At 40.1% G+C, this 21,398-nt stretch overlaps 1 protein-coding gene across 1 annotated transcript; it reads left to right on the plus strand.

Moving 5' to 3' along the window:
- Nucleotides 1-123: 123 nt before the first annotated feature.
- On the plus strand, nucleotides 124-20,799 carry ahnak (AHNAK nucleoprotein). Its single transcript, XM_040015795.1, is given in 8 exon segments — nucleotides 124-319; nucleotides 7,342-7,406; nucleotides 11,272-11,328; nucleotides 11,448-11,604; nucleotides 11,714-11,940; nucleotides 12,095-12,383; nucleotides 13,659-17,139; nucleotides 17,141-20,799. Coding segments are annotated over 5 exon segments (6,897 nt in total). The 5' UTR covers nucleotides 124-319; nucleotides 7,342-7,406; nucleotides 11,272-11,328; the 3' UTR covers nucleotides 19,884-20,799.
- The last annotated feature ends 599 nt before the right edge of the window (nucleotides 20,800-21,398 follow it).

A 21,398-nucleotide genomic window follows, 5' to 3' on the forward strand; every position in this document is an offset into this window, starting at 1 on the left:
CCCTGGATTCCCCTCCCTCTGCTAACCAGGAGCCCAGCCCAGCTCCCTGTCCAACCACTCTGCTCAGCCCAGACTAGCAGCCACTCAGAAAAAAAGAGGTTAAAATCAACTCAGAACGGCGGAGGGAGGGAGAGAGAGGGGGCAGAAAACGCCCTGGAAATCTGGTTGATCAAGAAATCGAAAAAGACTGACAGAGTCCTAGCAGACTGCGAAGGCGTGACAGTGTGAAAGTGTTTTTCTTGGAGTGAGGAGAAGTGGAGAAGTTTTCAAGGATGCTCAAGCAGGCGTGAGGCTTCTAGGGCGCTAAGGCTGCGCACAGGTAAAGCTGCACACTTTTTTTATTTTCTTTAATTGAAGTTAAAAGTTTTTTTTTTAAACTGTTCTTTCGGTTTCTGAACTTTAACAACTCTGCTGCAAGACAACAAATCAGTCGTTCCAACTTGGCCAGAGTTTAAATAACTAACTTGCAAAGGCGTCACAGTTATCTGTCCAGCATTCTTGTTCATAGCACCAGGCACTTGCAGTGAGCGTGTTTATCACTGTAAGATTATTATGAGTTGTTTTATATGACTAGAAAACTTGTCTCCAGAGTTTTTCAAGGACTTTTTATTTTCCCCTAAGGGAATGTTTTTGCATAGGAGCATCTTGGCTAAACAGTGTTATTTGTTTTCACTGTAAATATGTAGAGTGGCAGTAACTTTGTGTGAAAACATTCATACATGATAAATATTTAATTAAAGTAGAGCAGGACAGGAGATGAGGGTGTGGGTACACACCCACCACATGAATGCAGACTAGATTGAAGTTGTGCAGTTTACTAAGATGCATATAAGTCATTCATGGCTATATACTTTATTGCCTTTAGATGATTTTGATCCTTCTTAGAGATAACAAATAAGAATAGCTACATTTGTGTAGTTATTTCACCTTTGTGCAGTGTGGATGTGTAGATGTACTTTGCATAGTGAGTGGGACTTTTTCTTTTGTACAGGACCTCAATAACCCACACTTTAAAGTTATATCAAAGAGGTGCCGAAATGATTGTTGACAGTGTTGATGTTATCGCTCAGATGTCTCTCTTATCTAATCCAATGTTGTTTGCCAAGAAATGGAAGTTTAAAAAGTTACTACTACTTCCCTATGAGAGTGTACAGCAACAACTTTGGGTGTGGATCCCCCCTCTCTCCTCCCCCTTCTTTTTTTCTCTCCCTCCCTTTTTGTTTGCTGTCTCCTCACAGTGGCACACCCTTTAGTGCCAGTGAAAAAAAGGAAAACCATCCACGCTACAGACAGTTTTTTGCAGTGGGTCTCAGCAAATTACATTTAAATGTCCTTTGTGGGATACTAAGGGTGTGCTGGCGAAGACAGAAAAGTTATGATTATGGCTTTTTCTATGTCTTTTCACTGGGTTCACTGTGTTGTTGGTTGGTGGTCTCTCTCTCTCTCTCTCTCTCTCTCTCTCTCTCTCTCTATATATATATATATATATAGAGAGAGAGATACAAAAAGTATTATATTTTTAAATGCAAACTGCTTCTGTTTATTGGCTAAATATGTATCAGCTTTTGAACAAAACCTTTTTGGTTTGTGTTGCGTAACATGAAGTTGAAAACTTTCACTGCTGCTTGGCTCTGAGGCATATATGCATTTCATGACTTACTTTTTAAGGTCTTGAGCAGAGAAAGATTTGTCTTTGTCTATTTTACCATGGGTCTCTCAACCTGGGCTCCTGGCCAGGGTGTGCAGGGGGAGAAGAAGGGAGGAAGACAGGGAAAGCGAGTCATGGAGTGAGTTGGTGAGGGGGGGATGGGCGGGGCAGGGGGTTGAGGAGGGGAGTAATGGAATGTAGTGGTTTGGAAAGACAAGCTAATTGAAACCAGGTTTGAGGCAGAGCAGGGGGGAGAGCTGAGACTTTGCACGTTTGGGGAAAAGAAAAAGAGGCATTTCTGAAACCCTAAAGTCAGGGGATTATTTTCTTTCCCATAATATATTTAAAGCCTAAAATGGCATCATTTCAGCTGTGGTTTAAAGTAGAATCACTACATGTAGTGCTGCCTATATTTTATGTGAAGCGGGTGTATAAGTTGAGAAACAGGAGTTCAGAAAGATCCTTTGTTTAATCTCACTTGGAAGTCAAATTTCATTGTGCTGTTGCGTGTCCTCTGCAGCTCCCTCCTGCCACACCCAAAAGTCACTTTAGAGGAGTGTTAGCGAGAGCTGATTTTTGCCCTGCTCTGTGTAGTCTTTTCTACAACGTGCACTTAACTCACACTGGGTGACCCACAGCTGTACATGTGTGGCATTTCTCAAATTGCTCTAGTCAAGGTGATTGATTATAACACAGGCTGCTTAAAGGGCCAAACGGCAACATAGCCCTGAAAGGTTTTGGAGTAGTGATTGTCATTTAATCGACATCATGTTTAGCGTTTTTAGCTTTACTTGGTGATAATATGGTGTGAATAACCAAACTAAACATGATATTTCAGGTGTAGAGTTTTGCTTCAAGAGAGGGTGTGGACCTTAAACATAATAAATTTGAAGCGTGATTTATATTTCAGCTGCTCAAACATTCAGAGCTGCTCCTAACCGCCCCAAAGCTGAAATGCTCGTCAGTTAACAGGGCCTCATCTTGGCCTGGGGTGGATACTGTTTGTCTAAATACTTGCTCTGTCTACCAGTGCAGCAGTACAGAGGGTACATTATTTTGTCACCTAGCAATGTAGGTCACTTGGAATTCCAAAAAGCACACCTTGAAATTTTAAAGCTTCATTGATCACATTTTTCTTTTTCTTTCACTCCGATGTTGCGGCTCTTCTCACCCATGTGACAACCAGCATCGTTAGTAGGAAGAACTGGAAGAAGAGCATGCCGCATGACAGTTTGGAGCCTTGACAGTGTTGAGATGCTTATCGCAGTTCTCTGCCAGCGCAACTGCGTATTCTCGCAGTGTTGACTGACAGCACAGGCGCGAGGAATGGTGTTACTCATATGTTCCAGTATAAAATGCAAGGAAACTGGTCTCTGGCATGCTTCCTCTGCTATTTCCTCATGGGTTTGTTGAGCGGGTGGTTGAAGGGGTGGGGGGTGTTCAGTAAGCTGAAAGAAAGCGTGGTGGTTTCAAACAAACTATGGCGTATCCTTTTCACACTTGGCTTTCATTACGAAACCAAGCATTCTGAACGACTCCGTAGACGCACACCCTGGATATTGGTTGGATAAAACAATGCAAAATGTATAGAGTGAGAAGATTTTCAATGAGCAACATTTTTCTTCCCTAAAGTTGCAAATAAAAATTTAACCATAGTGTGCAATTTCAGAACGTTTTTCTAGGCAATCCACCCAGCAGCCACGCCCTTCTCACTCACCCACTGCTGGAATGTTTCAGTGTGTACTCAGTATTCTCTGTGGAGCGCCTATCATTAGCTTGCCTTGTTTTTGAGAAACAGTTATTTTAAATTTGCGATGAAATAGTCACAATAAATCACAAATAATTCTGTGGCAACCGCGCACCTACATGCAATTCAGACTTGTTCACTGTAGATTTTAGCAATGTGGGACCTTCCCAAGCATGGAGCTCAAAAAGGGCGTGAATCATTTCTGTCTGATAAAGCAAGAACTCGCACCAGTACTCCTCCAAACATCTCCTATATAAAAATATCAAAAGCCATCTGTTACTAAGCACTACTTGGAGATACATGCCCTAAATGTCAGGGCAACCATGCTTGGAATGTAAACTGAGAAATACATTCAACATAGTTTTTCTTTATCTGGCACAAGATATTCGAGGATGGAACTCTCGTGTGGTCTAAATAGAAGTGTGAATTGAAAGTACAATCCTGATGCTCTGTTTATGCTTCAGGTTCTTACAGCAAAGGAAGTCTCACATCTATATATACATTCTGCTGCTATGGTTGCCACCTAACTCCTACTCATAACCTTGTCCCCTGTTCCGTGAATGGACTTGTATTTGTTCTCATTCAAGCAGCAGCTGAATATATTGCCATGTTAAACTAAGCGTGGCAATTTTTTGGCGTGACCTGTTTAACGTGTCAGTAAGCCTCTTCTGATGTTCTTTTTATATGGCTGATCTGTTCAAACTTGGCGCTTCTCTTTGGTCTAACTTGTTATGCCAGTTCAAAATTTACATCCTAGCTGCTTGATAGTCATGCCACTGAAACTATTGTTGGGCATCAGCTCAGGATCACTTCTCATTTAATAGCAGAACAGATCTTAAAAAATAGTTTGAATAAGCTTTTTTTTCAAATCAAATCAAGTTTTTTGTCTATAGCACAGTGTTACATATACAATCTCAAAGGCAGTTCTTGGTGTAATAATAGGAATGCAAAAAATAGGAATGCAAAGGAACAGGATCTCTAAAAAACCTGTAAGAACCCTCGAGAGAGGAAATTAAAACTGAGGTCTTAAATGTCTTGGTGTGTAATAGAGAACAAGCAGTTATGACAGAACTGTGCGGAGCTTAAAACATATGTGAAAATCAAGGCAAAGCTGAAGTATGCTTCAAATGCAACCCCTCATTTCTGATTTTTTAAGAGCAAGAGAGGAGGATTTTAAGAGTTTCTTCAATTTTTCCATTTGGTGCATGACTCCTGCCAAAGTCACAATGGCTTAATCAGAAGCAGGCCAAGTTAGCGTCAGTGGGCAGGCTTTAGTCTTATGTTGGACTTGTGGTTTGCTTCAGGGCTATGTGGACTATGGAGTGCAGAAAACAACCAATTATTTTGACTCTCGTTCCTTTTATACACGTCACACGTGCACGTCCTATCTGCTTTTGTGAAGGAACATTGAAGGCCAGATACTGCTGTCTTCTTTGGTATTTCTTCGCTTTTGCTGTGTCTAAATACAATGCAGCAGGGGGGGAAAGAGAGTCTGTTTTGTTTTGACAACAAGACTGATTAGGTCACTGGTCTTCTCTCCGTATCTGCCTTGCTGTACTGAGGTCTTTTTATCTGCTCATAATCAAATTTTATCAGAGCTCCACTCTGTGTGATACACTCTGAAATTGAGCCTTAATCATTGTCACATTGCTCCTCTTTTCTCATTACTAAATTGATTGGATTTGGCAATCAAATTGGTAGACGGACTAAAGCTGCTTTGATCAGTTTCCAGAATGTATTGACCTACTTAAGCACAAAGTATGAAAGTTAACAGTCCAGGTTTGGAGGTATGTCTCTTTTTAAGTGACGGGGTGATGAGCTGGCTGCTGTTCGCTGCGTCAGTGAAGCGCATGTTAAGCCAAAAGACACAAATGTAACCTCTCAATGCACATTTGACACACGTCTTAGGGTGCCATCACAGATGCACTGCTGACTTAACGTTGCATTTTTGCTTGTTTGAGTGGAACCTGGAGGTTGGGGGTGTGTGGTGGACTCATTGCAGGTGGGTGGGCACTCCAGCTGTGTGCGGGGTGGGCGGCACAAAATAAAGCTAGAGTTAGTGTCAGAAGGAGGACATTTCTTTGGAGTTAGTCACTGTAGGAGAGGTTGGGCTTTCTTCCAGCTGGCCTGAGGGCTCTATCAAGGAATGTGTGTGACTGGAGGCCTGGGTGGGGCTGTGCACTGTGCTACTCCCTCTGCAAGTAAAGCCGAGAGGCAAAGCGACACGATCTGTGTCGTGGACTGTGGTATGGTACTTCTGGGCACTGCGTGTTTTTATTTCCTTCCTTCACTGTTTGTTGACCACATTTTATCTTCCAGAAATACCTGCAGATGTGCTATGTGTGTGTGGTCTTACCAAGACACTGAGTAAAGAGGGTGGGGCAAACTGTCTCATATATTTTGATTTTGTTAAATCCGATATGCCTATTTCGTCATTTTCTATCATGACGTTGTAGCACAACACCTAAAAGCTTACACATATAATAACTTTATCACTAAGGCAAACACAGTGTCACATTTTCTTTAGTCTACCTTGTTGTATTCTGTGACATAACAGTCTGAATCAGTAACAGGGGCATGAGTATACACAGCTGCTGTGGTGCAAGTCTCACTTCACACATGTAATGCGAACCCATTACTGGCTGGTATTTTATCTCAGCTATGTATTCTATTGGTGCAACAGAAAACAGGCCAAACTTTACTACGTTTTTTAAACTTTGCATCACTGTTAGGGGCTTTGTTACACTGCACAGGTATTAAAATCTGACTGTTCCATCTCACAAATATAGTAATGAGCAGGTTAGGTTATTGAACATAAAATGTTGGGAAGGGGGAAGTTAATGACGGGGTTGAAGAAGAATTTTCCTGAAGGGCATGTTCCCACTGGTGCTGCATGTCTCGGCGCACATCAAGTCTGGTTCTGTTTGTACGGAGATGACAAAAAGAGGGCTTTGTTTCACAATAACACAATAATTGGCATAAGACCTGTAAGATGTTGGGCTAGTTACAGCACGTGTCTCACATTTTCAGCTTTGCCTTGATTTTCACAAACACAAGACTGACTTAGTGTAAAGAATGATGCTCAGAATTTAAATGATAGATTCAATTTAGGCAACAAAACTTTGCTGCTATATTTGCTATTATTGCTTCGCATTTCTGCCTTTCTGTTGTGGTTTGATATTTTTACAGTCTTCCATGAAGCAGTGAAACTAAGGCAGATCAATGCATTAGCATTTTTAATAGTATACTTCCTCTCTGAATTCCTCTATAGCCAAATTTTCTTCATTTTTAATCAATCTCTAGCAAACCTACTTGTTGTAGTTTGGCTAGTTTGGAGACAAACAAGTGGTTACATTTATTTAAAAAGACATATTTCCTTACCAGTGTCAACACTGCTTCCAGCTACTTGTTGGTTAATTATTAAAGCCTCTTAAGGTGATGATTGATCAGCATCAGTAGTCTACTACATTAGACTACTTTATAAACGTATCTAAAAAGAAGTAAAGGAATGAATACCTGTGATTAAGTCTAGTCATGACAGTAAAAAGTGCAGGGGCTTTTTTGTAAATATTTTCTTATGCATAAGTATGGTAAGCTTGTAAGCTTCTAAAGTGAATCCCCATTTTTTCAGTTCTGCCTTTCCCATCTCTTAATGTGTAGGCTAACATTCTATAGCACAGCTAAATTTCATCACTTAATACTGAATCCTACCACAGCATTTGACTTTATCATTCATATGGAGATGCACCTCGTAACATAGCAGGGACTTCTATGTGGAAAAGACATGCATAGCTTTTTGTCATCTGTCAAGCATGTGACTGAAACTCAACTTTATATAGCAACATGGAATGTTATTGCAAAAGAGAGCAGCAAAGGTTTCTTTTCTGTCTTAGCAATACTTAATCTGTGTACAAATCATACTAATTGTGTTTTTTTTTCTCAACAGAAGTCAAGAATACAAGAACAGAAGCAATAAACTGAAGCTCCTTGGCTTTGCTTGAGCAATCCAAGGTAAGTGAGTGCCCTTAGGTATATTGGAAATGATACAAAGAAAATCTATGATAGACTACATAAAAAAAAGGAGAGAAAAAGAAAATCAATTTTCTTACTACCATCACTTTGCTCAAACACTAACTAGTCAGTGTTACCACAGAGCAGCATCTCTTTTATGGTCAGACTGCAAACCACTTTTGGAATGTTTGCTGCAAAGCCTCCAACGTAACTGGAAGGTCATGCCGCCGTCATTCAGCTGTGAAAGGCCTGCCTTGTGGAAACCTGATACCTGGGTGCTTCTGCTCCATGTGTCTCCTTTTGGTATCCCGTCCCTCCTCCCAAAGTGACCACCTGCTTCACTCAAGTCCCTTTTCCCTTCTTGAGAAACGACCATGTCAAGAGCCCGCCAAAGATAATTTACTTCTTTTGTGTGTAGGGAAAAACTAGCAGTACTTTGACTGATTAGTGTTAAATCTGTAGGCCAATGATACTGTATAAATGATCCATATCCAGAAATGCTCTGTGGTTGCATTCGAGGTAACAGAAGCTTTTGTTTGTCTGGCTGGCTGCTCATATCCCCTTCTGGACAGACATACCAAGCCATAATAAAACATGACAGACAAGCCCGTTGATCTACCTTCGTATTTGGCATTGGATCAGCGGTACTCAGGCACGTTATAGAAATGAAAGAGAAAGAATACAGAGCTGAATGACTGTCATGTACTGTCAACTCCTGGAGTCCCAGACCATTTGCTATGATTTCAAGAACAAGGGCTCATTCATTTGGCATATGTTTATAATCATAAGGTCTTTTTGGGTTAATTGTTAATTTTCCTAATTTCGTTTATACTTAATTACACTACTTTCTAAGTTTATCTTAAAATAAGCAAAGAAATTAATAATTGTGATTAAGTTGAGTAATGACAGTAAAAAGTGCAGGGACTTTTTGCAAATATTCTCGTATGCATATCTCTGAACTTGTAAGCTTCTGAAGAGAATCCCCACTTTTTCAGTTCTGCTTGGATGCCTTTCTTTAATGTTCTATAACATAGCTTGACAACAATCCCCCCCCCCCCTTTTTTTTAATTGCCTCACTTTAATTTTTTTTAACTTCCTCTTTTCCTTATATCTCTTTCTGTGTGTTTCAAATTCCCCCTTGATTTCTGTTGCGTGCCTCAGCTTCCCCCCACAGCTTGCTGCCAGAAATATGTCAGAACGTCTAGGACACAATGGCCCAAATAGTTCAAACATGGTAAGCCTGTGTGCTAGGCCAAAATCAAAATATTTATCAAAACTATATGATTATGCTTGAAAATAAACCTTTGAGGGATAAAGGGATAGTTGTGTCCCATGATTATGCGTATGAGTGTGGATGCATTCTTAACTTCTCACTCTTCTCACTCTGTTTTTATAAACCCAATAATGTTTCTTATGCTTTCCCCTGTGAACATTTTTTCTGAACAATTATCTCATCTAGCAGTAATCTGGACAATGCCAATAAGACTAGCAAAAGAGAAAAACAAGATCATGTGAAAGGTTTGTCAGTTATTTGGGTCTGTTTTTATTGACTGGATTAGGACAGGATATATTCGGGCAAAATGAGCTGTGTTCGAGCCCATGGGGAAGACAAATTCCCTTTGATTTCTCCCAAATGCTGTGAGTGTGGGATCTGAAGGACACTTTAAAGATTTTGTAAATGGATGCATCAGTTGGCCTGATTTGAATTTGCTCTACCCAAGATAATTAAATAAAGCTGTGTTTTTTGGTACTGTTTTTTTTGCCCCTTCAGTTTTCACACATTTCAACTATAACTGATGCATATAATGTTGCAGCTTGAGGTCTTGATAGATTCGTGTTTCAAGGTACTATGAGGCCATGCGGAAAAGCACAATGTGATAGAAAGAAGGGAGGAGGACAGATGAAGCAACAAAGTGAAGATCAGGTTTTATATACCTGCAAGCGGCTGGAATCACCTTTGGAATGAGCATTATCCTATTCTCCGGCATAATCATGCTCAGTGGCTAAATGCTATTTTTTCAAAGAATTTTAATTTTACCTCAAAGCATTGCATGCTTTCTTCAGTATTCCCAACCATGCAGATCCAGTCTATTTATTGACTTGTGTTAATTTGCAGAGGGCTTGTTATGTGACCTAGGACTGGCATCAACTGACTACAAATAACTGAGACAATAGTTCATATTACACAGAACTGTATGCACCACCTAGATCTGCAGTCTTAATTTGGACATTGCAGGAAACACCAGAACTGTTTTCTTCTAACGATCTCATTTGTTTGAAACACTGCATTTTAGCTGCATGGCAGGAGTGGCATATGGCTGCTGAATAAGTGATGCATATTACAAAACCTCTTAAAACTGTTGCTTCTTTAGCTTCGTCTCAGGTTCCTCTTGTTTCCAGCAACTTGTTATCTTGCATAACAGAGAGGCAGTATCAGTGAATGAGGAAGGGATTCGTGGCCTATGTGATAACTGTGTTCTTGACTGTGGTGTAAAATTATATTAATTTTACTGCTAATATTATTATTTCTAGCACATTGACATTAACATTAAAATACATATATTTGTAAGGTCAGACAAGATTATCAGTCTTATTTTTTTTCCAAGTTATTATTCCTTAAATCTTTGTTTTTAATCACAATCACAATAAACATAGGAAACTAATCACCAAAGTGACTCATATCCTGTTTCATTCATCACAACTATGAATAGGCTTTTGCCATTTTCTGTTGGCCGATAGAACCTTTGTTAAATCCTCCTGAATGGTTACAGTAGGCATTTGTAGTGATTGTCTCACTGAAATGACTGTGGTACTAGAGCTTTGCTACTGTCTTGTGGTGCAACATCATTAATCAAAAAGTACTTCCAATAGTGTTGTCACCAATCACATTACATTATCTCGAATTAAAAACAAACAAACAACAACATAAAAATCCCTTTCTATTGGTAGAGACACATCATCGTGGAACAGCTTTGTATATTTCGAGGAGTGGGTGGTGGAGAGCTTGGTACTAACAAAACAATAGGTTCTGTGTTCCAAAAAGGAGAGTGGGTATTACCAGTCAGCATGTTTGTGGACACATGTCTAGTAATGTTGTCAACAAACTTTATCATTGATGTGATGATCTTTTTACATTGCAAACAGCGATAGTGACAGTTGTTGAAAAGCTAAGCATGAATTTCAGTTGGCCTAATTTAAAGTGATATAAATATGGTAAATTTGGTAATTATTTGAAGGTATAATGTATACCTTATGTACTCTGATGGCCTCACCCAACCTAATGTGTGCTACTACAGCGTAATGAGGTAGATCATTGTCATCAGCTTTGTAAAAACTTTCAGCTGTAGTCATAAAAAAATTAATAACAAATCTATGGTTAACTGCTGAAAAGGAATTCATAGCTCTTGTTATTGAACAGAACTACAAGCTTAATGTGGGATCCTATACAAGGGTGCAACTGTTTTCCTATTAGATTAGTGTTTGTGGTTGTACATCTGTATTAGAGTAGTAACTCTTTTAGGTGATGTATTTGTTACCATACATTTCTCCACCTTGGTGTGTTTTTGGTTTTTTTCTTTAAATAAAGTACCTGTGACCCTCACTTTTGTTTCTATTGATGTTTGAGTTGATCTGTACGCAGGGGATTTGGCTGTTTCCTCAGGGCAGGGAGTGGTCTGACTTCAACCAAGTTTCCAAAACGTAGTGCATCCTGGAGGGAAGGGAAGGCACTTATAGTTAGATAGGCTATATTGTCTGAAGGAGTTTTAACACCATCTAGTGTTCACTTTTGGGTCTTTTAACCCAGGCTCCTTACAAAGTGGGATGTGGATAGAATTTGTTCAAAGTCTGTCTTTTGTTTTTGCAGGAAAACAAAGAGAATTTGTGCTACAACGAGGCTTGAATTGAAGAAAACAAAAACAAGGTATTTTAGGAATTTAAGGTTTAAGACTAGTATTCCATATTTTATGTTGTAAAGAGTTTTTGCCAACTAACTATGATTTTTTTCTGTTGAACCTGCTATTTTTATGGCTATGTTTACAGATGGCTGACGAAGAGGAGACAAGGGAGGTACTCTTTCCAGATTGGGAAGGTGCTGACAAAACTGGCATGACCATTGAACAGACAAGTGGAGGACAGCTCTTTGTTAAGGAGGTGAAAGGAGAGTCACCAGCAGCACGGTCTGGAAAAGTATATGAAGGTAACAAATTCAGTTTTTGTTCAAATATGTAGCTTTCACCAAATGTTTAGTAAGATGTGCACGCTGACTTTTGTTTTGTTTTTTTGTGCTGCTTCCACTTAAATCATAGGTGACCAAATTGTGGGTGCCACTATCTACTTTGAAAATATGAGTTCTGAAGAAACAGCAGAGCTACTAAAGACACTGAACAAACACAAGGTTGGACTGAAACTACAAAACAAAGGAGACAAATCCCCTTACTACTCACCGCTGAGCACACCATGTCGTTCACCAGTCAGCACCCTCACATGGGAAGGAAAGACCCGCTTTGGAGATTCCAGTCCAGATATCATTCTTGTAAGTTCTTTTTAAAAAAAAAAAAGGGGAAAAAGCCCCCCAAACAAACAAAAGAAAAACCAACTACATTATCACTCATATGTCTGCAGGAAAGCTAGTGAACTAAAACAGGGTGTGCTGTAACACTTGCATGTTTGTGTCATTCAATCAACAGAGTGGGGATGATGAAGATTATAAGCGAATATACACAAGAAAGATAAAACCAAGGCTGAAATCTGAAGACCTTGCAGAGGGAGTGGATGTTCGCACGGAGCGGCACAGCAGCACAAGCAGCGATGGCAGCACAATTACTACCATCACTCGTCGTATCACTACTTACACAGTAGATATGCCAAGTGGCATAAGTGAGCAACTTGAACTTTCAAGCCCAGACGTCAAAGGGCTAAGGCACGAATCTGGAGATGGATCTTCTCATATCAGAATCTCACATGGCAGCCCTTCAGGTAAAATGGGAGCAGAAGAAGGTGTTTTTGAGTCAGGCGACATAACTTACACTGGGCCAAATATCACTTCCACTGTGACACGCTGGGGCAATGGTGGGGTTCAAACTACAACGCATATAGGAGAGGAAAAAGAAAGAAGTGATCTTAGATTTAAGGTTCCTAGCTTTGGAGTAACAGGTAGTAAATGCCATGAAGGCACTGAAACTCCAAGAGGGAGTAGCGAGCAAGGAGATGAAAGTGTTCAGGATTCAGAAATAACTGTGACACTAAGAGACAACAAAAACACTGCCGGCAGCCATGTTACAGCTGGGTCAGGGGGTGCTGGGATAATTTCAACTGACAAAAACGGAGGGTCGGGTAGTCTGTCTTTACCAGGAAAAGGAATGAAAATTTTGACTGCAACCACAGAGAAAACACAGATGGGAAGTTCAGACAGTACTTTAGATGAGAGGACAAAAGTTAAGATATCTGGAATTACAATCAGTCCCCTGCAGACGAAAGGATCAGGTAGTACTGACATTCCACATATCAGAATAGGAGGGTCGACAGATACTGGTGCAAATTTGAAAGATGGCAGGATAGAAAAATCAACAATAACATTAGATAATGTTACCTCGGGACTTTCTTCAAAAAAATCTGAACTGGACATCAAAGGAGCCGGTGTTCAGATCAAGGGCCCCAGAGCCAACACTGAAGGGTCAGTTTTGAGTGTAAGACATTCAGAGTCTGAAAGTGACATCGGAAGTGCTGAAATCAACTCTAATATTCAAATCAAACTCCCAACAACTGATAGCAAATACAAAATGGATGTTAATGTTCCATCCATATCTGGGCTGAACAAGGTTGAGGGAAAAGGTGATTTAACTGGTGAGAGAAAAACAGCAGGACTGAAATTTGACATTAAAGGTTCAAATACAGACACTGAGAGGAAAGAGGGAACAAACGCTCATGTACAAATTCCTGAAGCTGACATTAAAGCAATAAAACCTTCTATTGACAGTAAGGACGTAAAAATTAAAGGACCCAGTGTTGATATTAAAAGAACACAAGTAAATGTCACAGTGCCTGCTGCAGAATTTGGAGTTCCAAAAGCAGAGCGTCTAGATGTTGATCTAAAACTTTCCAAATCCAAAACTGACACCAAAATACCAAAAGTTGAAAATAAAGCAGGGATAAAAGGGGAGATAAAAACACACGAGATTGATGTCAAAGGTCTAGAGATAAACCTTCCCAGGACTGGTATTGATGTTAAAGCACCTGATTTTGATATTACAGGACTGCAAGTGGACACGGAAGACCTTGATGTGAATCTCAAAGGATCAAAAATAGAACTACCATCATTGTCGGGAACTAAACTGAAAGATTTGGACATGAGTGTGAAAGGTCCCAAAATGAAGGGAAATGTTGATGTACCAAACCTTGAGAGGGATATAAAAACTCCAAAAATGAAGATTGAAGGAAAAGAAATTGACAGTGAAGGCCAAACCAGTGGACTTATTATGTCCAATATTAAAATGCCATCTCTTTGCATAAAAGGTCCAAAGCCTGAAGGTCAGGATGTGAATATTAACCTTTCCAAGACTGAAATTAATGTTAAAGCACCTGAAGTCGATGTATCATCATCACGGGGACCCAAATTGGAGGAGTTCAACAACACTGTAAAAGGGCCAAAGCTCAAGGGAGATGTTACTGTATCAGCTCCAAAGATTGAGGGAGACCTACAACCTCCAAAAGTGGACATTGAAGGAAGATATGTTAATATTGAGGGCCATAAAGGTGGACTTAAAATGCCCAAAGTTGAAATGTCATCCTTTGGTGTGAAAGGTCCAAAGGTTGAAGGTCCAGATGTTGATGTCAGCCTTCCTAAAGGTGATATTGACATCAAAGCACCCAACATTGATATTAAAGGAGCTGACATTGATGTTGAGGGTCCGAGTGGAAAGATCAAAGGACCACAATTCAAGATGTCAGGTATATCCGGGCCCAAAATTTCCATGCCTGATGTGGATTTCAATCTGAAAGGCCCCAAAGTTGAAGGTGAGGTGGATATTCCAAAGATTGAAGGAAAAGTGAAAGCACCAGGAGTTGACATTGAGGGACCGAAAGTTGATATTGAAGGTCCAAAAGGTGGATTTGAAATGCCCAAAATTAAAATGCCAACATTTGGCTTTAAAGGTCCAAAGGTGGAGGGTCCAGATGTTGACATAAACCTTCCCAAAGCTGATGTCGATATCAAAGCACCTAAAGTTGATATTAGAGGACCAGAAATCGAAGGCCCTGATGCCAAACTCAAAGGACCCAAATTCAAACTGCCATCACTGTCAGGACCCAGCCTACCAGATTTTGACATTAATTTGAAAGGGCCCAAACTCAAGGGAGATGTTGATGTGTCCGCTCCAAAGATTGAGGGAGACATAAAGGCACCCAAGGTGGACATTGAGGGACCAGATGTTGACATTGAAGGCCACAAAGGAGGACTTAAAATGCCCAAATTCAAAATGCCAGGCTTTGGTATGAAGGGTCCAAAAGTTGAAGGTCCAGATGTTGATGTCAGCCTTCCTAAAGGGGATATTGACATCAAAGCACCCGAAGTTGACATTAAAGGAGGAGACATTGATGTCGAGGGTCCGAGTGGAAAGATCAAAGGACAAAAATTCAAGATGTCAGGTATATCCGGGCCCAAAATTTCCATGCCTGATGTGGATTTCAATCTGAAAGGCCCCAAAGTTGAAGGTGAGGTGGATGTTCCAAAGATTGAAGGAAAAGTGAAAGCACCGGGAGTTGACATTGAGGGACCAAAAGTTGAAATCGGGGGTCCAAAAGGTGGATTTGAAATGCCCAAAATAAAAATGCCAACATTTGGCTTTAAAGGTCCAAAGGTGGAGGGTCCAGATGTTGACATAAACCTTCCCAAAGCTGATGTCAATATCAAAGCACCTGAAATTGATATTAAGGGACCAGAAATAGAAGGCCCTGATGCCAAACTCAAAGGACCCAAATTCAAACTGCCATCACTGTCAGGACCCAGCCTACCAGATTTTGACATTAATTTGAAAGGGCCCAAACTCAAGGGAGATGTTGATGTGTCCGCTCCAAAGATTGAGGGAGACATAAAGGCACCCAAGGTGGACATTGAGGGACCAGATGTTGACATTGAAGGCCACAAAGGAGGACTTAAAATGCCCAAATTCAAAATGCCAGGCTTTGGTATGAAGGGTCCAAAAGTTGAAGGTCCAGATGTTGATGTCAGCCTTCCTAAAGGGGATATTGACATCAAAGCACCCGACGTTGACATTAAAGGAGCAGACATTGAAGTCGAGGGTCCGAGTGGAAAGATCAAAGGACCAAAATTCAAGATGCCAGGAATATCCGGGCCTAAAATTTCCATGCCTGATGTGGATTTCAATCTGAAAGGCCCCAAAGTTGAAGGTGAGGTGGATATTCCAAAGATTGAAGGAAAAGTGAAAGCACCGGGAGTTGACATTGAGGGACCAAAGGTTGACATCGAAGGTCCAAAAGGTGGATTTGAAATGCCCAAAATTAAAATGCCAACATTTGGCTTTAAAGGTCCAAAGGTGGAGGGTCCAGATGTTGACATAAACCTTCCCAAAGCTGATGTCAATATCAAAGGACCTGAAATTGATATTAGTGGACCAGAAATAGAAGGCCCTGATGCCAAACTCAAAGGACCCAAATTCAAACTGCCATCACTGTCAGGACCCAGCCTACCAGATTTTGACATTAATTTGAAAGGGCCCAAACTCAAGGGAGATGTTGATGTGTCCGTTCCAAAGATTGAGGGAGACATAAAAGCACCCAAGGTGGACATTGAGGGACCAGATGTTGACATTGAGGGCCACAAAGGAGGACTTAAAATGCCCAAATTCAAAATGCCAGGCTTTGGTATGAAGGGTCCAAAAGTTGAAGGTCCAGATGTTGATGTCAGCCTTCCTAAAGGGGATATTGACATCAAAGCCCCCGAATTTGACATTAAAGGAGTCGACATTGATGTGGAGGGTCCGAGTGGAAAAATCAAAGGACCAAAATTCAAGATGCCAAGTTTATCCGGGCCCAAAATTTCAATGCCTGATGTGGATTTCAATCTGAAAGGCCCCAAAGTTGAAGGTGAGGTGGATATTCCAAAGATTGAAGGAAAAGTGAAAGCACCAGGAGTCAACATTGAGGGACCAAAAGTTGATATTGAAGGTCCAAAAGGTGGATTTGAAATGCCCAAAATTAAAATGCCAACATTTGGCTTTAAAGGTCCAAAGGTGGAGGGTCCAGATGTTGACATAAACCTTCCCAAAGCTGATGTCAATGTCAAAGGACCTGAAGTTGATATTAGTGGACCAGAAATCGAAGGCCCTGATGCCAAACTCAAAGGACCCAAGTTCAAACTGCCATCACTGTCAGGACCCAGCCTACCAGATTTTGACATTAACTTGAAAGGGCCCAAACTCAAGGGAGATGTTGATGTGTCCGTTCCAAAGATTGAGGGAGACATAAAAGCACCCAAGGTGGACATTGAGGGACCAGATGTTGACATTGAGGGCCACAAAGGAGGACTTAAAATGCCCAAATTCAAAATGCCAGGCTTTGGTATGAAGGGTCCAAAAGTTGAAGGTCCAGATGTTGATGTCAGCCTTCCTAAAGGGGATATTGACATCAAAGCCCCCGAAGTTGACATTAAAGGAGCTGACATTGATGTGGAGGGTCCGAGTGGAAAGATCAAAGGACCAAAATTCAAGATGCCAAGTTATATCCGGGCCCAAAATTTCAATGCCTGATGTGGATTTCAATCTGAAAGGCCCCAAAGTTGAAGGTGAAGTGGATATTCCAAAGATTGAAGGAAAAGTGAAATCACCAGGAGTCAACATTGAGGGACCGAAGGTTGACATCGAAGGTCCAAAAGGTGGATTTGAAATGCCCAAAATTAAAATGCCAACATTTGGCTTTAAAGGTCCAAAGGTGGAGGGTCCAGATGTTGACATAAACCTTCCCAAAGCTGATTTCAATGTCAAAGGACCTGAAGTTGATATTAGCGGACCAGAAATCGAAGGCCCTGATGCCAAACTAAAAGGACCGAAATTCAAACTGCCATCACTGTCAGGACCCAGCCTACCAGACTTTGACATTAATTTGAAAGGGCCCAAACTCAAGGGAGATGTTGATGTGTCCGTTCCAAAGATTGAGGGAGACTTAAAGGCACCCAAGGTGGACATTGAGGGACCAGATGTTGACATTGAGGGCCACAAAGGAGGGCTTAAAATGCCCAAATTCAAAATGCCAGGCTTTGGTATGAAGGGTCCAAAAGTTGAAGGTCCAGATGTTGATGTCAGCCTTCCTAAAGGGGATATTGACATCAAAGCCCCGGAAGTTGACATTAAAGGAGCGGACTTCGATATCGAGGGTCCGAGTGGAAAGATCAAAGGACCAAAATTCAAGATGCCAGGTATATCCGGGCCCAAAATCTCCATGCCTGATGTGGATTTCAATCTGAAAGGCCCCAAAGTTGAAGGTGAGGTGGATGTTCCAAAGATTGAAGGAAGAGTGAAAGCACCGGGAGTTGATATTAGTGGACCAGAACTTGAAGGTCCTGATGTAAAATTGAAAGGGCCAAAGTTCAACCTTCCATCACTTTCAGGACCCAGTCTACCAGACTTCGACATTAATTTGAAAGGCCCCAAAGTTAAGGGAGATGTCTCAGCTCCAAAGGTTGAGGGAGACATCAAAGGCCCCAAGATGGATATCCAAGGTCCAGAGATTGACATTCAAGGACCCAAAAGTGCACTTAATATGCCCAGTATTAAAATGCCATCTTTTGGTTTGAAAGGTCCAAAAGTTGAGGGTCCAGATGCTGACATACACCTTCCCAAGGCCGATATCAATGTAAAAACACCGAAAGTTGATATTACAGTGCCAGAAGTTGAATGTTCCTATGCAAAATCAAAAGGACCCAAAATGAAACTTCCATCATTGTCTGGACCTAAGTTGCAGGGCCCTGACATTAACGTTAACATTCCCAAACCCAACAATGAATTTAAAACATCCGATATTGGAATTGACCTAAAAGGGCCTAAAGTTAAAGGTGAAGTGGATGCATCGGTGCCCATGTTTGGAAGTGACATAAAAGGTCCAAATGCTAACATCTCTAATGATGATGAAAAGACTGCTGTTACCTTTCCTAAGTTTAAAGGTCCTAAGTTTGCAATGAAAACCCCAGTTCTCGAAGAGTCTAAATCCAATATCAAGATGCCCAGTACAGCACCAAAAAGTCTCAAAACAGAAGTTAGTTTCCCAGACACTGACGCAAGTGTTGATGCCCCTGATATTGACATCAATGTAAAAGGGAAAAAAGGAAAATTTAAACTTCCAAAAGTTAAAGGAAAGGCAAAGAAACCTGATGTTGACATAGAAACACCAGCAACAGAAATCAATGCAGACATAACAAACAGTTATGCTAAAGGAACAAAAACAAAGAAGTCTCGGTTTGGAAAGCTTCATTTTCCTGATGTAGAATTAGATATAAAATCACCAAAACTAAAAGGAGATGGATCTTTATCTGCCATTGATGGCTCTGGCAGTCATAGTGCAAATGTTAACTTGGAAGGGTCGAACATGAAAGTAAAATCTTCTAATATTAAAATGCAAAGCGGGACTGATTCAGAAATAAACGCAAGTGCTTCAGGAGGAAGTGCAAGTGGTGGCCTTCAGTACCCAGAGGGTAAAGTCACATTTACCAAAACCACAATGCCAAAGTTTGGCATTGTGTTGCCACAGGTGGAAACCAAAGAAAGTGGAGGAAATATTGAATCAGAACCTGCAGCTAGTGTAGACATCAAGACAGAATCTCCATCTATTAGTTGCCAAGTCAGTTCTCAAAATATTGAGGTTCCCAGTCCAGAGCTGAGACAGGAAGGCAAAGTTAAGGTAAAGATGCCAAAAATTTTTGGCAAATCAAAAGCGAAGGGCAGTAGTGTAGGTGACCTTCACGGATCAGAGGCAGAATTAAGTAGCAGTGGAAAAGCAGGTAAGACCTCTAAAGAGCTAAGTGTACATTCTGGGGAAATGATGGGTGGAAAAATAGAATTAGAGGGTGATCCTGGACTGGGTTTGTCAACTAAAGGCAAATCGGCCTCACTTGATCTTTTTAAGAAATCAAGACATCGATCTTCCTCTTTCAGTGATGAGGGGGGAGTTAGTTCTCCTTCAGCTCAATTAGAGGCTGAAGGTGGTGACATTTCTTTAGATCTCGGAAGCAAGGTCAAGGGAAAGAAAGGCAAGCTTAAGTTTGGTACTTTTGGAGGTTTTGGTTCAAAGTCAAAGGGCTCATATGAAGTGACACTGGGAGATGATAGTGAAGCACGAATGGAGGGGAGTGCAGGTGTTTCGCTACCTGCTAAAAAATCAAGACTGTCTTCATCCTCTAGCAGTGATAGTGGTTCAAGAGGTGGTTTCAGGTTCCCCAAAGTTGAGCTATCAGTTTCACCCACAAAGTGATAAAGAGACAAATTAAAACCTCAATTGCAACCAAATGTTTTCTCCTAATATTGAAAATTGCTCTTTGTTTCTTTAAAACCTAAGGAGACATGCACAATCATCTCAGTGTGGTTAATTATGAATATCTTTTAGTAATCAAACAGAAGTGCATGAGATTGTTTAAAATCCCTTCAAACTGTAAATAAGATTAATTTGTAATAATAAATATTGTTTTTTGTATATAGTCCAGATTTAATAAATATATGCCATCTCACATCAATAGTTTGTTACAGGGTTTTCTCACTGTGTTCTTTTTCATTCTATTAAATAAATGTTAATGAATGGTTGTGGTATATTTGTGTCCAGGGGTCTATTGCACAGAACCAATATGTTTTTTTTAAAGATTAAAATGTTGTGTATTCACTCAAATACAGTTACCTTTTTAAGTAGGGAGTGATTTTATTTTCAAACTTTAATAATATATAATCAGTAAGTAAAGATGCCTTTTTATAACACATTGTAAAGAGTGATAATGTATATACCAATACTGCAACTGTTTTTACATTTTCAAGTGCTGTCAGTAGTATTCTGTTCATTTTAAACAAAATGTATTTGCTTAAATTTGCCGTTTACCACAAATATTCATTTGGTTCAGTTATTTTAAACAGGATCTCTTTCCTAATCATGTGTTATTGTCACTCATTAATGGTCTGTTTAATGATTTTATTTCATTCTGTCACTCTCTCTCTTTGTATACACACCATATGCTTGCATTAAGTGTCACAAATAGTACCCCCTTGATGTTAATTTGTTTGCATACAAATTCTTTGTTGATAGACAAAGAAATAGTATTGACTAGATGCAAGAGAGATCATTATTTGGGTCTATTTTTTTGTGTGCAATCTGCCAAATAAACTAAATAAAAAAACTTTTTGAATTCAAAGTGTTTTAAAAGAAAATCAGTATATGTTGCTATTTAGGGTAACACAACCATTCACACATATGGGCAATTTAGAATCGTCAATTAACCTAACCCCACTAACGGCATGTCTTCGGACTATGGGAGGAAGTCGGAGTACCTGGAGTGAACCCACACAAACATGGGGAGAACATGCAAATTCCACACAGAAAGACACACACAGAAAATATATTTCTAATAGTGTTTGTTTAATCATTATAATAAAAAAAAATCATAATAAGGGTGAATAAAACATAATGAAACAGAGAGTAGTTTTTACAGATATGTAATATCTTAACTTGCTTATATACTTCATTGGAAAAGCTAACAACTGAAATTCTTATCTTCGTAGGGCTCTGTATCTTTTTTTTACTCACCCAGCGTTCACAGGTCTGACAGATCACCAGTTTTGTTGGGGTATTAAAGCAGTTCAGCTATTTAAAAAAGGAAATGTCAACTTTTACTCAGTTACATAATTATTATTACAAAATCCTGCTCCTCACATACAAGGTCTTGAATAATCAAGCCCCATCTTATCTGAATGACCTTATAGTACTGTATCACCCCATTAGAGCACT

This window comes from Simochromis diagramma, unplaced genomic scaffold (genome assembly GCF_900408965.1).
Source record: "Simochromis diagramma unplaced genomic scaffold, fSimDia1.1 OVJJ01000685.1, whole genome shotgun sequence".
NCBI classification, from domain to species: Eukaryota; Metazoa; Chordata; class Actinopteri; order Cichliformes; family Cichlidae; genus Simochromis; species Simochromis diagramma.